The sequence below is a fragment of the Pholcus phalangioides genome, unplaced genomic scaffold (genome assembly GCF_987345545.1).
Source record: "Pholcus phalangioides strain wild (caught in Gottingen) unplaced genomic scaffold, Ppha-v1.0 ptg000024l_1, whole genome shotgun sequence".
Classification (NCBI taxonomy): Eukaryota; Metazoa; Arthropoda; class Arachnida; order Araneae; family Pholcidae; genus Pholcus; species Pholcus phalangioides.
In genome coordinates this window covers 7,923,218-7,936,865 of record NW_028301616.1, presented here as the reverse complement: position 1 = coordinate 7,936,865, position 13,648 = coordinate 7,923,218, and the positions used below count along the sequence as shown (strand labels likewise).

At 37.2% G+C, this 13,648-nt stretch overlaps 1 protein-coding gene across 1 annotated transcript; it reads left to right on the top strand.

Annotated features, from left to right (window-relative positions):
* The first annotated feature begins 9,282 nt into the window (after positions 1 to 9,282).
* LOC149068667 (uncharacterized) lies at positions 9,283 to 13,648 on the top strand. The gene is made up of 3 exons (XM_089250433.1): positions 9,283 to 9,324; positions 12,921 to 13,025; positions 13,160 to 13,648. Exons 1-3 carry the CDS (start codon positions 9,313 to 9,315, stop codon positions 13,646 to 13,648), a joined length of 606 nt encoding a protein of 201 aa, XP_089106559.1. The 5' UTR covers positions 9,283 to 9,312.

Here is a 13,648-nt window from a genome sequence, read left to right as displayed (position 1 = left end):
AGATGAGAGCTCCTCTGATTGGACGACTACGCGAGCACTTTCGTGCGGTCATGGTCTAGTGTGCGAGAGAAGCACTAGAACAAAGCCGCTTGAAAGGTAATGCAGCTTTACACTAGAATGGTAAAGGCTTAATGCAGCTTCCCAAGTAGCACAAAGATATAGATCTATATCGTAAAATTTCAGTTTCCAATATAGATCTATATCGGGCCACGCTGTCGTTCTGGCTAAAAAAGGCATAGTCGGAGATAAATAGATCTATATCGTGAATGTGATATATTCAAATACTTCAAATTTTGGACGATAGATGGCGCCCTTTCGGAAGAAAATAATTAAAAAAAAAAAAAAGTGTAATTATTTGGAGGTAGGTGGATTTGGAACCATGTACCCTGAACTCTTCCCATCTCTAACTCCGTATCTTACCAACCCACCACTACAGCACCGGTTACAATTTCTTATTATAACATTAAATTAGAAGTAATCTTTTTTTTACTTGTATTTTCAATCAAATTTATTCATTTTCATGTATGCACAAAAATTACAAAATAGAAATTGTGAGACATATTTATCATTTTGAGGCAGATAATAGAAAAATTATATTATAATTGAGGAAATTATATATAATACAAAAAACACAAGAAACAAATTAATGTATTGTGTAGTATATCATTTATTTAAAAGTATTAATTTATATGCTAATAAAACAAAAAATACAGAATAAAAAATATACATCACAAAAGAGTTAAAATTCTCAAAGTATGGTAAAAATGAAAACATCAAAGGAAAAAAATTAATAATTTTAAGAAAAACACACATACAACAAAAACAAAAGCAATTTTTTTAAATTAAAAAATATGTGCAATTATAAAGTGGCAATTAAAGTTACGGTGGATAAGTTCTCGCTCCTTCTAAAATACCAACATCTACGATGTAAAACATACACAGTAAGGATTCAATTATAACTGACGAAATGATTTTGATATATCAACATAATTTATCCTATTAAAATCAAAATTTCATATGAAAAATTCAAACGTTTTTAATTTCAATTCAAACAAAAAATTGTACACTCGACTTTAAATTTTCTCCAAATTTTTATTTCAAGGCAATACTTTTATTTAAAGGCACACAATATGGTGATATATCAGCATATTGTGTATCTGATATATATCTTTGTCAGGTTCACGATATAGATGTATGTCATGCTCAGGATATAGAGCTATGTCGTCTTTGATAGATCTATATCAGGTCTATATCGGGAATCTGATATAGATCTTTGTCAGGTGCACGATATAGATTTATGTTTTTCAAACTATATTAAAATAATTTATTGTCCCAAGTTGTTGTCCTTCAAAGTAGAGATTATTCACATGGAATCAAATACATATTCGGCTGAAAAATTAAAGATTTGATCAATTAACATCATAAATAATTTGCACCATATAAGACGAGATAGTTCTATATCATAGTTATGACATCTGATATTCCTCTGACATTTCGATATATAACGATATGGTCCAAATATTGTACTATATCGTTGTGCTACTGGGGTTTGCACTAGAATGAACGGGCGGGCCTTGAGTAATCCATGGCGGTCCGTCGTACTTTAAAATTGCCGTGATAATCACTCCTCCAATGTAATATAGCATCGAAAAAAAAAAGGCAAAACTAACTAGACATTTCTCCAAACGAGCAAAACGTAAAAATCATATGATACCGATCAACCGCATACGCCGTCGAAAGGCTTCCAGAGCGGATCACCGGTCAACCACATACGCCCTCAAAAACTGCCAGTGATGATAACCGATCGACCGCATTCTCCACCAAAAGAAAACTTCCAGTGCTGATCACCGCCGGTCAACCTCATACGCCATCGAGAGGCTTCCAGTGAGGATAACTGATCCACCGCATACTCCATCGAAAGGCTACCAGGGATGATCGCCCAACCATCTGTTTCATCCACCGCAATGTTCCAGCGGTGTTCCAAGGTTATTTCGGAGTCAACAGTCAAGAGATAAGTGTGACAGTACCTAGATAAGTAGTAATTTTTTTTTATGTTCCTTTTGATTGGAGCCCCCCCCCCCCTCTCTGCAGTCAATCGATAGCTCAATTGTGGTTTTTTTTTTTTTTTGGGTAGGTGCACCTGCCCGTATAATATTGAGCTCTCATAATCATTGTAACAAAAAACGGTATTAATAATGTGATCTATGTGAATTTTTATATAAAAAAAATGTAATTTAGTTTATCAACAGCAACTCGGTTAAAGAGAAACCTAATTAAATACCTCATTTCTACTTTTCAATCTGTTTGAGTTTTTTTTTTTTTTTTTTGGAGTCACTTAACTCTTTCCATTTCAGCCCCATCTGAACCTGGTTGTCAACGATCACGATGTACTCACGAATTTTAGCTCAAATAGTGATTCAAGTCTCATGTTGCACACTTGAATTGCAGAATTTACGTGTACTTTACGGGACACCCAGTTAACACGAGTGTGCCTGAGTGGCATGGTGGTAAGATGCTCGTCTACCATCGTGAAGGTTGTTGTTCGGGTCCCGGGTTCGAACCCAAGGGAGGATAACGGTACGATATTTTCCCTAACGAACTCGAGGTGACCACCGATAGACAGTGACTTCGCTTCCAGCCCATCTCACTAATGGCAGTAAATTGCAATATAGCGATATGGCCAGAGTTGGTGTTTGGTGAAGTAGTTAACACGTGTCCACACATGGAGACCTTAGTTGCATTCCACGATAAGAGCTGGCCTAATGTGTGTATGATTTATGGCAATAAATATGTAAATTAAGAAAATGGTGGTGACTCTCTAAGCCCTCTTTCATTTTGCCCTGGGACTATGATGCGGTTGAGACGGCAGTAGGGACACTTTTTTTGGATAAATGTTCAAAATTATTTTGATTTCTGTGGAACAGTCTTATAAGTAAAAGGATTAAAATTTAATAAGTCACCCAAATACCCAAAATATTTCGCGGTTCAACTTCATTATTGCACCTCGTGTTATTAATATGCTGCGCTTAGATTCGATACTATCGTGAGCATGGCTCAAGAAAACTCCGAAAATTTAACCAACTGCCAAACAAACATATATTTAGGGGTCACCTGTAAGTCCTGACTCGGCATTTATCTCATCAACCGTTTGTCTTAGAAGAATGGTTTCAATTTGAAAAATTCTCAAAATGTGTTCAAAAATTAGCCTGTATGATTTTTGAGAGTCAAAATACAAGGCGACATGAAATCTAAACTTTTATACGTCCCCCAGTCCTCTAATTTCCGATTAGAAAGTTGTCGCGCTGTTTCTTCTGAGGCTAACAAAAAAAATCCCTTTTTTCTAAGTGCATAATTCGCAGTGATATTTGAATTCAAAATTTGTAGAGAAAAGTTGAGAAAGAACAGCGTAAATTGGGGGAAAGGAGAACTGAGTGTTAGTTATGCCGTTAGTTTATGCTGTTTGAATTCAAAAATGTCACAGCGAATATTGCACTTAGAAATGTGCAATTTTTTTTTGTAGGTCTTTTTAATTGGGTAATTAAGGACAAGTCCATATAAAAATTCAGATTTCTCCCGAAATCGGCGTGTTCGCTCGGCTAGTGTCCGAATGTCGGGCTTTGGTCGGTCCCCCTATATATCGATATTGATATTCAAATTCTTCTGATCTAGTTTGCAAACGGCCATAATTATCACAAAAAATAGGCCAACTTGGCGATGATCCCGAATCATAAGGATCAGTATAAATTTGAACCTCTCGATAATGGGCACCCATGAGACTAAAAGTTTTGTCCACTGACGGGGAGGTAGGATATATAGTATAACCTCATTTACACGACGTTTGGTTTCGGTCGCAATCGGTCCCTATGTTAAAATGTATATATGAAATTAAATGTATGATACACTCCCCTCCCCCGGTGGGTATGCATATATAATCACCAATCGTTTCAATGAAGAAAATTTCATTAAATTTCACTACGTTCATCACTTTTACTGGCGATTATGTAGTTCCCAAATAAAGTGGGAAATTCTGATGTATAAATACAAAAAAATTTATAACGTTTCTTCTCTTCATTAAACCAATTAACTATTTTTACACACATATATTTTGCAGCAAAAATTAAATTAAGTGTAAAGAAGAAAAAAACAATCAAAACATTATCAGTCTTGTAATGTTGGCTTTCTTCATACGTATCAACAAACAAAACCGACATTAGAATTCGTCATAATGGACTATAGTGACGTTCAGTTATTCAAGTAATCAACTGGCGATTTATCATATTTACCAACCCGAGCTAAGGATTAAACTTGGTCTTAGTTAAATGTGATGAATTCTCGGTTTATGACCAAAAATTAAAAAAATTAGAGTTTGAAAAAAAAAATTGGAGTTTGGCTGATTTTAGTGTTCGCTATCGAGAGAGTCCGCTAACGGGAAGTGAAATATATTAAAGCCCTAACATACATAGTCAAACTCGGTTATAACGACGTAGAAGATTCCGCAAACTTTTATCGTTACAACCGAGGGTGAAGTTTTTTAAAACCTTTTTCGCTAAAAATATAATCACATGCACTCAAATGCTGTGCATGAATAAGTTACTGCTTTTTGTTATGATTAAGTAACACATATCACCAATTCTCGTCAAAAAATTTCAGTTGAAAATCTGTCAAATATTGCTTATAAATAACTTTTGGCGGCAAGTACAGTGCGCACAACTTTTAACCGAACGATGTCTTAGGTTCTATTTATTGTAAAAAAAAAAAAAGAAAGGTAGTATTCTTCTTCGTTTAAGATGTTCCATAAGTGTATTAAGTTCATTTTTTCTTAAGGGGTCATCTAGATGTTAAAACTAGATCCAATTTTTGAAAGTTCAACGGCAACACCATTTTCTTCTTCCATATTTGGATTCAGTATCTCAAGAAATGCCAAAATACCAAGTTTCATCAATTTTGAACGAAGAATTAGTGAAATACAAATTATTGAAATCGAGTGTCGTAATGTTAAACAAACATCTTGTTTTTGAGCATAATTGCTGAAATAATGTATAGGTATCTCGTTACTTTTTATTTTAAATGGGCCAAACATAATTTTATTACTCATTTTGAATTTGGCTTTTTTTAAATATGAGTTATTAAAACATATGTTTTAAAAATTTATGAATAGAAACATACATTAATTTTACTTCATTCGAATCAGCATGACCCAACAGAATCAATTTTCATTCCAATCTGATCTCTATTTCGCGAGATATGAGCGATTATATGGAAATGATCACTTTTAGGGACCATATACTGGATGTGAATTTGAAACACATTGAAAAATTGCTAATGACAAATTATGTGAAAATGTTTAAATATGAAGCTCATAACTTTACAGAAGTGGGTAATTATTGTTTTAAGTATACGGTGATACGACAAATAAGTCATCCATCCACTTTTTCAAACTTGTTTTTGAGTATTCGAGTAAACATATAAACAAGGAAATTTTGAAATTTTTCACTATTTCAGAAATTCGTTTCATTCCTTAGACAACATTCACGAGCTGAAATGATAAATGTAATAATGTGCAAAGAGAATTCACAAATTAACCACACAATTAGATTGATGTTACTATTTATAGAGATAATTATCAATAAATAACGGTTCTCCCAATAGAGTAAATCATCTTAGTGTGCGCCAAGTTTAGGGTAGTGGTGGAGTCGTCTCTGCTAAAACCACGGCATTTCGTTTCATCCGTATTTTTTTTTCTTATGCATTATTTAAAATTGGGGAATTGCAAAATGAAACAAAATTATAATATAAAATAGTGCAATGTTCGCGCGACGAAAAATTCTTATACATTTTTTCTAAATTGATGAAATTGTCGTCTCAAACAATTGCTTTGTAACACACATCGTTTGAACTAATTATAGTATAAATATTCGTTCAAGGTTGGAGGTTGTGCACTAGGGTGGGTCGAAAAAAATTAAATTTTTATTTTCAAATCGCTATATTGCGGAAAAGTTACCTCCTTTAATAAGAAGAAAAACGACGTAAAAAATTTTAAAATCGGTTGATATCTACCGGTCGCGCATCGAACTTGAAGTTTATGGAAATTGACGAAATCGAGCATTTTTGTTAAATTTTTTAATATTAGATAAAATTCTATGATCGACACGCAAAAGTTTGTTACGCTTATTTTATGGTTCAATAAAGTAAAATAAATTAAAGCATCATTAATATTTCAATGTTTATTGGTTGCGCAGCGTGTTCGAAACACAGGAATTTACCAAATTTTTGCAAGTTTCATTGTGTAGCTCTTCGCCCGTTTTGTTACAACAAAAAAGACCCAGAATTCATCACAAGGAGGTGGTTGCATGTCCAGTTTCACCCACACGCAACCCAATCAACCATCCGAAATAGGCGTGTGCGTATAATTTATATAATACAGTATATCAAAGCTAGTCATCAAAATTAACCCGTTCAAAATATGACTTTGGGAGAAATCATTCATAAAACTGATCTTGATAATAGCGTAGATCTGATGTTTAAGCTTCTCATGTCTATATACTTTAGTTCAGGCCTGAGTAACAAGTTTGATACATCCCTCGACTGTCTGAGTCCGTCGTAAAGCCTTTCGATGCCTCCGATGTCGGATTTGATGAATAATATATCATCACATACTTCCCGTAGCATTGGGGGAAGGATACAACAAGCAAGTATTCCGGTTAATAATTCCAGTGTGTATTCGGTAGCTTTAAAGTTTTTGTTACGTAGCACGAAGTATCTAATGGTTTTTCCTTTAAAGACGGATTGTCTTGCTTTAACCCTTTATATCTGACATTGTGAGAAGTAGAATAAGAGGAAAATTATAATAAATTAAAATAAAAGCATAAATGTGATGTCAATAACAAATAGTTATCATGTAAATTATTTGGTAAGTCATTTTAGTTCTAATTAAAGAGAAACTGAAAAAAAAAATTAGTCAGTTCGAAACAAATTTACTTACCCTGGTACTTTAAAGTACCGTCTGGGTATAAAAAAGTTAAAGTTCTTCTATTTCCAAGTTCTCTCGAATTTCATCAACAATCATAGCCAACAGTAAATTTTCAGGGTGTCCAAAGAACGCATTGGGTTCAACTACTAGGATTAACACAACTTTAATATACTCTCTCTCATCAAACAAATACCACAATTTTTGAACTGCTGGAAAAACATGTTTAGCTCATCATTGAAATACTTGTTTTTTTCATGTCGAACCACAGAGGCACGTACGATTTCAAGATGAAGAGAACTTCTGGTTCTCAAAAGGATTTGGCTAACTTAAGTATTCCTATAACCTTAGCACTCTATTGGCCGCATTTAGCCATCTAGAATGTGACAGACAACCAGGATCTCGAATTTACAAATCCCCTGGAAAATTTCCGGGCTTTATTGTTTTAGATATGCCTAATAAATACAGTACTACTCGTCTTTTCTCAGCATCTTTCTGTTCAGATTCATACTCCAACACAGAGAGCTTTCACATTCAGTAAGCTGTTATCAAATGGGCCTAGAAAAAGATTTTGGCCCTGTAGATGCACCATCTATATCTGTGGTTCCCGACATCAAGGCGCGAATGCGAGCTGATTCCCCTGTTAAAAAATTTTGCCATAGAGAGCAACAGGCCTACAACGGTACAAATATTCAACCATTTCACTTCACTCATAATTTCAAATTTAGATGACAGCACTAAACATTCCCGCAGACATTGAGACAGATGGCAGAGTCTTGACGTTCATTGATTCATTGCACCATCTATATGCGGAAAAAAAATATGACGTGATCCAGTCAGACTCAGACAGTTGAGGGATATGCCTAAATTGTTACCGAGGCCTCAACTAAAGGATGTGACATGGAGATAGAGATAGCTACATCACAGATCAACGCAATTATCAAAATCAGTCATGCTTGATTTCTTCCAAAGGTCAGACCACCGAATTCTAGTCAATTGTAATAACTATTTTTCAAATATAGTGTGAATTGCACACGCCTAGTTTGGATGGTTGATTGGGTTGCGTGTGGGTGGAACTCGACGTGCAGCCACCTCCAAGTGATGAATTCTGGGTCGTTTTATTCTGACAAAACAGACGAAAAGCTGCACAATGAAACCTGCAAAAATTTGGTAAATTCCTGTTTTTCGAACACGCTGCGCGACCAATAAACATTGAAATATTAATGATGCTTTAATTTATTTTACTTTATTGAACCATAAAATAAGCGTAACAAACTTTTGCGTGTCAGTCATAAAATTTTATCTAATATTAAAAAATTTAACAAAAATGCTCGATTTCGTCAATTTCCATAAACTTCAAGTTCGTTGCGCGACCGGAAGATATCAACCGATTTTAAAATTTTTTACGTCGTTTTTCTTCTTATTAAAGGAGGCAACTTTTCCGCACTATAGCGATTTGAAAATAAAAATTTCGTTTTTTTTCCGACCCACCCTATTGTGCACCCCCTGCGAGGGTTAAGTTTCACTTCTATCATGTGAGATTCTCACGCCATTTCCTTTTTCATCCCAAATAGGATAATTAAACAACACTGACATGTTTAACACAGGTAAGATGTTTCCAGTCATTGAACAAAGTTCAGCTTTTGTTTCACATTCACAAATACATTCCGTGACAGCAGCCGGTTTTACTCTTTCGCTGACTAAAATGAAATAAATAAAAATTACATATTATTCCTTCACACACACACACTCAAAAGAAAAAAATCCGAGTAAATATTTCCATTCAACTTTTGAAGTGTAATTAATTATTCACATATCATTACTATTTCCTTATTTTTTGAAGGACATCCATTCAATCGTAAGATAGCCGTAGGGCAATCGATACACTTTATTCCATTCAAGTCAGATCAGATCCGACGTGTACGCATATCCTATATATCATCAAAAATCAATATTTCAATCGAAAATGAATAAAAAATAATAAAACATTCGCTATATGCATATGCGGGAAATTTAAATCATTTTGAGGGCCCCCGAAGGCAGTTCGTGACTTACTTATTCGCTTGTCAATGCATATGGAATCGAATTTCTCCATTATAAAATGGGTGGAGTCCCCCCCCTTTTTTTTTCTCCTTCGAGAATCCGTGAATTCCGTAGTTTTTTGATTTCCTTTCGGAGACTTTTGCATAATTTTAATTATTTGTTTATTTTACTCGTTGTCCTTGCATATACAATATTGATCGGACAACACAATACCGATCAGGATGGTATATAAGCTCTCGTATCTCGAGGTATGGATTATTATTGAACTGTTATCACACAGTAGTTGTCGTGTCAAGTCGAAAATGATCGCTAAGGTAAGCTTTCGCTTCATTGATACCTTACTCTAAAATTTATGATTCATGTTCAATTTTGAGTGGCTATAACAGTGCAATTGATTTTCCATTAACTATAGTTAATTTTCTTCAATAACGAGTCAATACAAAGGAGTGGGAGCTTCGCAACTCTTTATAATTTACTCAAGAGAAAATTTTTCATTTAGTATTATTTGAGTATCTTTTCTTTCATGAACCCTGCGCCGGGCTGAGGTATTTTGTGGTCCAGTGAAAAAAAATTGTGATGGTCCACAGCAGTGTTTCTTAACCTGTTTTCACCCGTGGCCTTATCCAGGACTCTTCCCCCCCCCCCCCAGAAGAAACCTTTCTTACTTATTGAATTGATTTTTTTAGCAAATTCATATTCAGCAAGAATTTCATGCGTAAAGATGAAGATGAGGCTTGTTAAGGAGGGGGGGGGGGGTTATGCAGTGCTGTCTAAACACTATGGTCCCTTGGACAACATGATGTTTTAAAGCAACGCTTCTGAAACTTTTGTCATCTACGGCTCCCTTGCCCAATTCATGGCTCATCCTGGACTTCCCAGAGTAGTTTAGTAGATATTTAATAATTTTTGGAATATCTCAGGACCGATAAGACCAGAAATACATCTTTTACAGATTTTAAGACACTCCCAAGGATGGACGCATCCAGCGTTTATCTATAAACCAAATTTACACAACGAATATATATCTCAGGACCGCAAGGGGCTCCATATAAATGTCCTGGCTGTGGAGCCAAAAGCCCAGGTTTGAGGTATTAAGCGATGTCCAAGAGTGGCTGACATGACTCGGGAGACGTTTCCCCCCCCCCTATTACTTTACTAAAGGGCTCAAGAATATCGCTATACTGCAGCAATTTATGACCGTTAACGGGTTGGGTCCCCCTCAAGGAAAAATATCTCGTTATCTATATTCGAACCTGGGACCTGACGGCAAACTCACGATGGTTGACGAGCATCTTACCATCACGCCACTCCGGCAACCAAAAGTCTTGGCCCTAGGGTCCTGCTGCAAGATGGGGGAGCATGATGCTGGCCGTATCGTGGCCCCTCCCACATCCTCCAGCGGAGCTTCTATATAGTAAATTTTCGTGTGAAAAAAAAGATGAGAATCGTCCCGGGGTCTATGGCTGGAGCCACGCCAGCCCCACCCTTGTGGAAGGCCATGGTCTTTATCAGAGCCGCAACTAGATACTTGGCCAGCTGGAGCAAGTACGCATTTTGGCGTCCCTTTGTAATTTTGAAGGAGAGGTTAAACGGTAATATTTGCGCACCCTTCCAGTCCGAGGCACAAGGCATGCCTTCTCCCCCCCCCCCAATTATGACCCTGGTCTTTATGTGTGTGTATGTTGATATGGCGTAAGCCTTTAACCACACATGTTCAATCCGTGGACCTAATGTGGCTCTCGGAGTTATCTGATACAGCTCGCGACCTCAAACCTATTTTTTTTAACGAACTAAGTTGCACATTTCCAGAAAATTTCAGTGACACGCGGTACAGTTCAACATCACTTGAGTGGCCAGCAGCGGCATATTTCCAGGCAACCGTCGTCACATTTTCAGATCACTTGAATGTCTCTAGGTGCATTTCCAGAGCACTTAGGTGGCTCGTATCACAGTTCCAGATCACTTGAGTGACCTATGGCACAGTTACGGAGCACTTGACTAGTTCGCGACACGTTTTCAAATCACTAAAGTGGCCCGCACTCTTCTAAAGGTTGGACACCCTTGCTTTAAATCAGTGCCCGGTTCTTAACGGGGGTGGGGGGAAGGTGCGGGAGAGCATTTTTGAGGTGCAGGACGAAAAAAAAAATACAATACGTTGACTGGTTGTTCAGGAAAATTGAGATCATGATAAAAATTGAATGTTTCAATTCTTTAAAAAAATATGTGAATTATACCAATATTTCGATACACCTCATCCAACACCTTTTATAGCAGGAAGCCTCCGCGCGAACCTCGTGACGTCACTGAAGTCGTCCATTTCACTTATAGTCATTGGATATACTGCAAAAAAAGGTAAAGATTTCGCATACGTCGGACTGCCATATTCAATGGCTACCGGTGAAATGGACGACTTCAGTGATGTCAAAGCTTCGCGCGGAGGCTTTCTGCTATAGAAGGCGTTGCCTCATCTCTTGATTTCCGCTTGCTTAGCAGAAATAAATCACGCTAAATTTTCTTTGCACATTTTTCTTTTTTGATTAGCGATCGTATTTGTTTCCCATTTCAATAGAGAGAAAATGTCATTATTCACCCAAATTATTTCGTGGTTTGTTTACATTGGTACTTCTCGTGTTATTAGCAGATTGTGCTTAAGGGCCGTTCAAGTATTACGTAAGCAAATTTTTAGCCGTTTTTGGCCCTCCCTCCCCCACTTGTCAGCAAAATTTCGCCATTTATTTTTTTAATGCAAAAATTTTTTTTTTAAATTTAAATATCGGAAGAAAATACTGTGTATATGTTATTATAATTCATTTCTGTAAATTTCAATGCTATTTGTGGGCTAAGAACTCAAAATTTCTCTTCAAGGAATTCATTTCGACCTTTTCTCCAAGCCATAATGAATATATGCTGAACTCAAGACCCGCGGGTCACATGAGGCCCTCGGGTAATCTGATGTGGCCAGCCACCTCGAACCAAATTTTTGTAAAAATGAAGATTTAAGCGGCACATTCACAGATCGCTCAAGTGACCCGCGTCACAGTTCCAGAACACTTAAGCGATCCGTGGTACATTTAGAGATTCCTTGAGTGACACGTGGTGCAGTCTTAGAGCAGTTAATCGGCCCACATTGCGGTTGTACATCACTCAAGTTAGCCGCGGCACATTCCCAGATTACTTAAGTGATCCGTGGCATAATTACGGATCACTTGAGTGATGCGCGGCACACTTCCAGAGCACTTGAGCGGTCGGGACGCATTTCCAGATCACTTGCAGGATCCGCGCAGCATTTAGTCATTACTAAAGTAGCTCTGTAGAGGACTTATCAATAGGGGGGAATGTTAGTTCAGGTGCTCACAAACTTGACTCCTTAGATTTGATATTGTCGTGGACATGACTCACAGGAAAAACGTAAAGAAATTTAGTCAGATATCAAAGAAACATTAATTTATAGTTGTTGCGGCTGGAATCAATATAGGTGAAGAACTATTCAATGAATCGGTTTGTTTTTTTCCAAATCTTAAAAAATGTTAAAAAATAGTAATTTTTTTTTAGTTCCGTTTTTGAATTATTTTTCAAAAAGAATGTAAAACCAAAATTAAACATTAGCCCCAGCCGGAAAAGGCATCAAATAACGAAAGTAAGAGTAAAATAATTCTTACAAATTGATTAATGGACAATTAATGCAGTTAATGACAGAAGAATAATTTTCTAACAGATAAAAACACATTATCGAAGGGGGTGTGCGAAGTTAAGTTGCATTGCACTGGGGGAGCGGGAAGGAAAAAAGGTTAGGAATTATATATATACTGCTTTAAATTAAGTTTTAAATTTTAGGCATTTTTTCTTGCTATTGTGTAAGTTTTTAGAAACAGTTATTTTCATTGATTTACGCTTTTTGTGCTCATTGCAGGTTGCTACCCTTTTTGCTGCTCTCGTAGCTGTCAACGCTAGTGCCCTACTCCATGGTGCTGCCCTACTGAGTACTGGAAACAGTGTCAGCACCCGTCATCAAGATGTACGCATCCATTGTATTGTACTTAGAGCACTATCTACATTTCGAACTCTAGAGAGTAATATGTATGCGTGTAAGAGGAAAAATATATTTTTTTTTCAAAAATTTTAACGTAATATTTCCATTTCTAAAACCAGGGTATGGGAAACTACGCCTTCAGCTACGGAATCGCCGACGGCAAGGGAGCCACCAACAGCCGATCTGAAGTCGGAGATGCCGCAGGAAACAAGAAGGGAGCCTACACTCTGACCGACATCGACGGTAGGGCTCGCAGGGTCGACTACGTTGCTGACGGACACGGCTTCCGCGCCTCAGTCAAGACCAACGAGCCTGGTACTGCTGCCTCTGCCCCAGCTGCCGCTCTCATCAACTCTCCGTACGCTGCACCGATGGCACCCGTCGATCTCGCCCACGCTGCCATCGCCGCACCAGCTGTCGTAGCTCCAGCAGCTTTGGGTCACTACGGAGCACCATTCGCCATGTCTTCAGTCATCAACCATGCTGCTCCACTCGCAGTTGCACCTTACGGTGTTGGACACCTCGGTCTTGGTTTGGGGTATGGAGCTGGACACCTCGGTCATGGTCTGGGATATGGAGCTGGACACCTCCACGCTGGTTTGTTGTAA

What these genes read in the sequence shown, in the direction of transcription:
- LOC149068667 (XM_089250433.1), top strand. An exon ending in TCAGCACCCGTCATCAAGAT is followed by an intron (nt 13,026 to 13,159) that starts GTACGCATCCAT and finishes TTCTAAAACCAG; the next exon opens with GGTATGGGAAACTACGCCTT.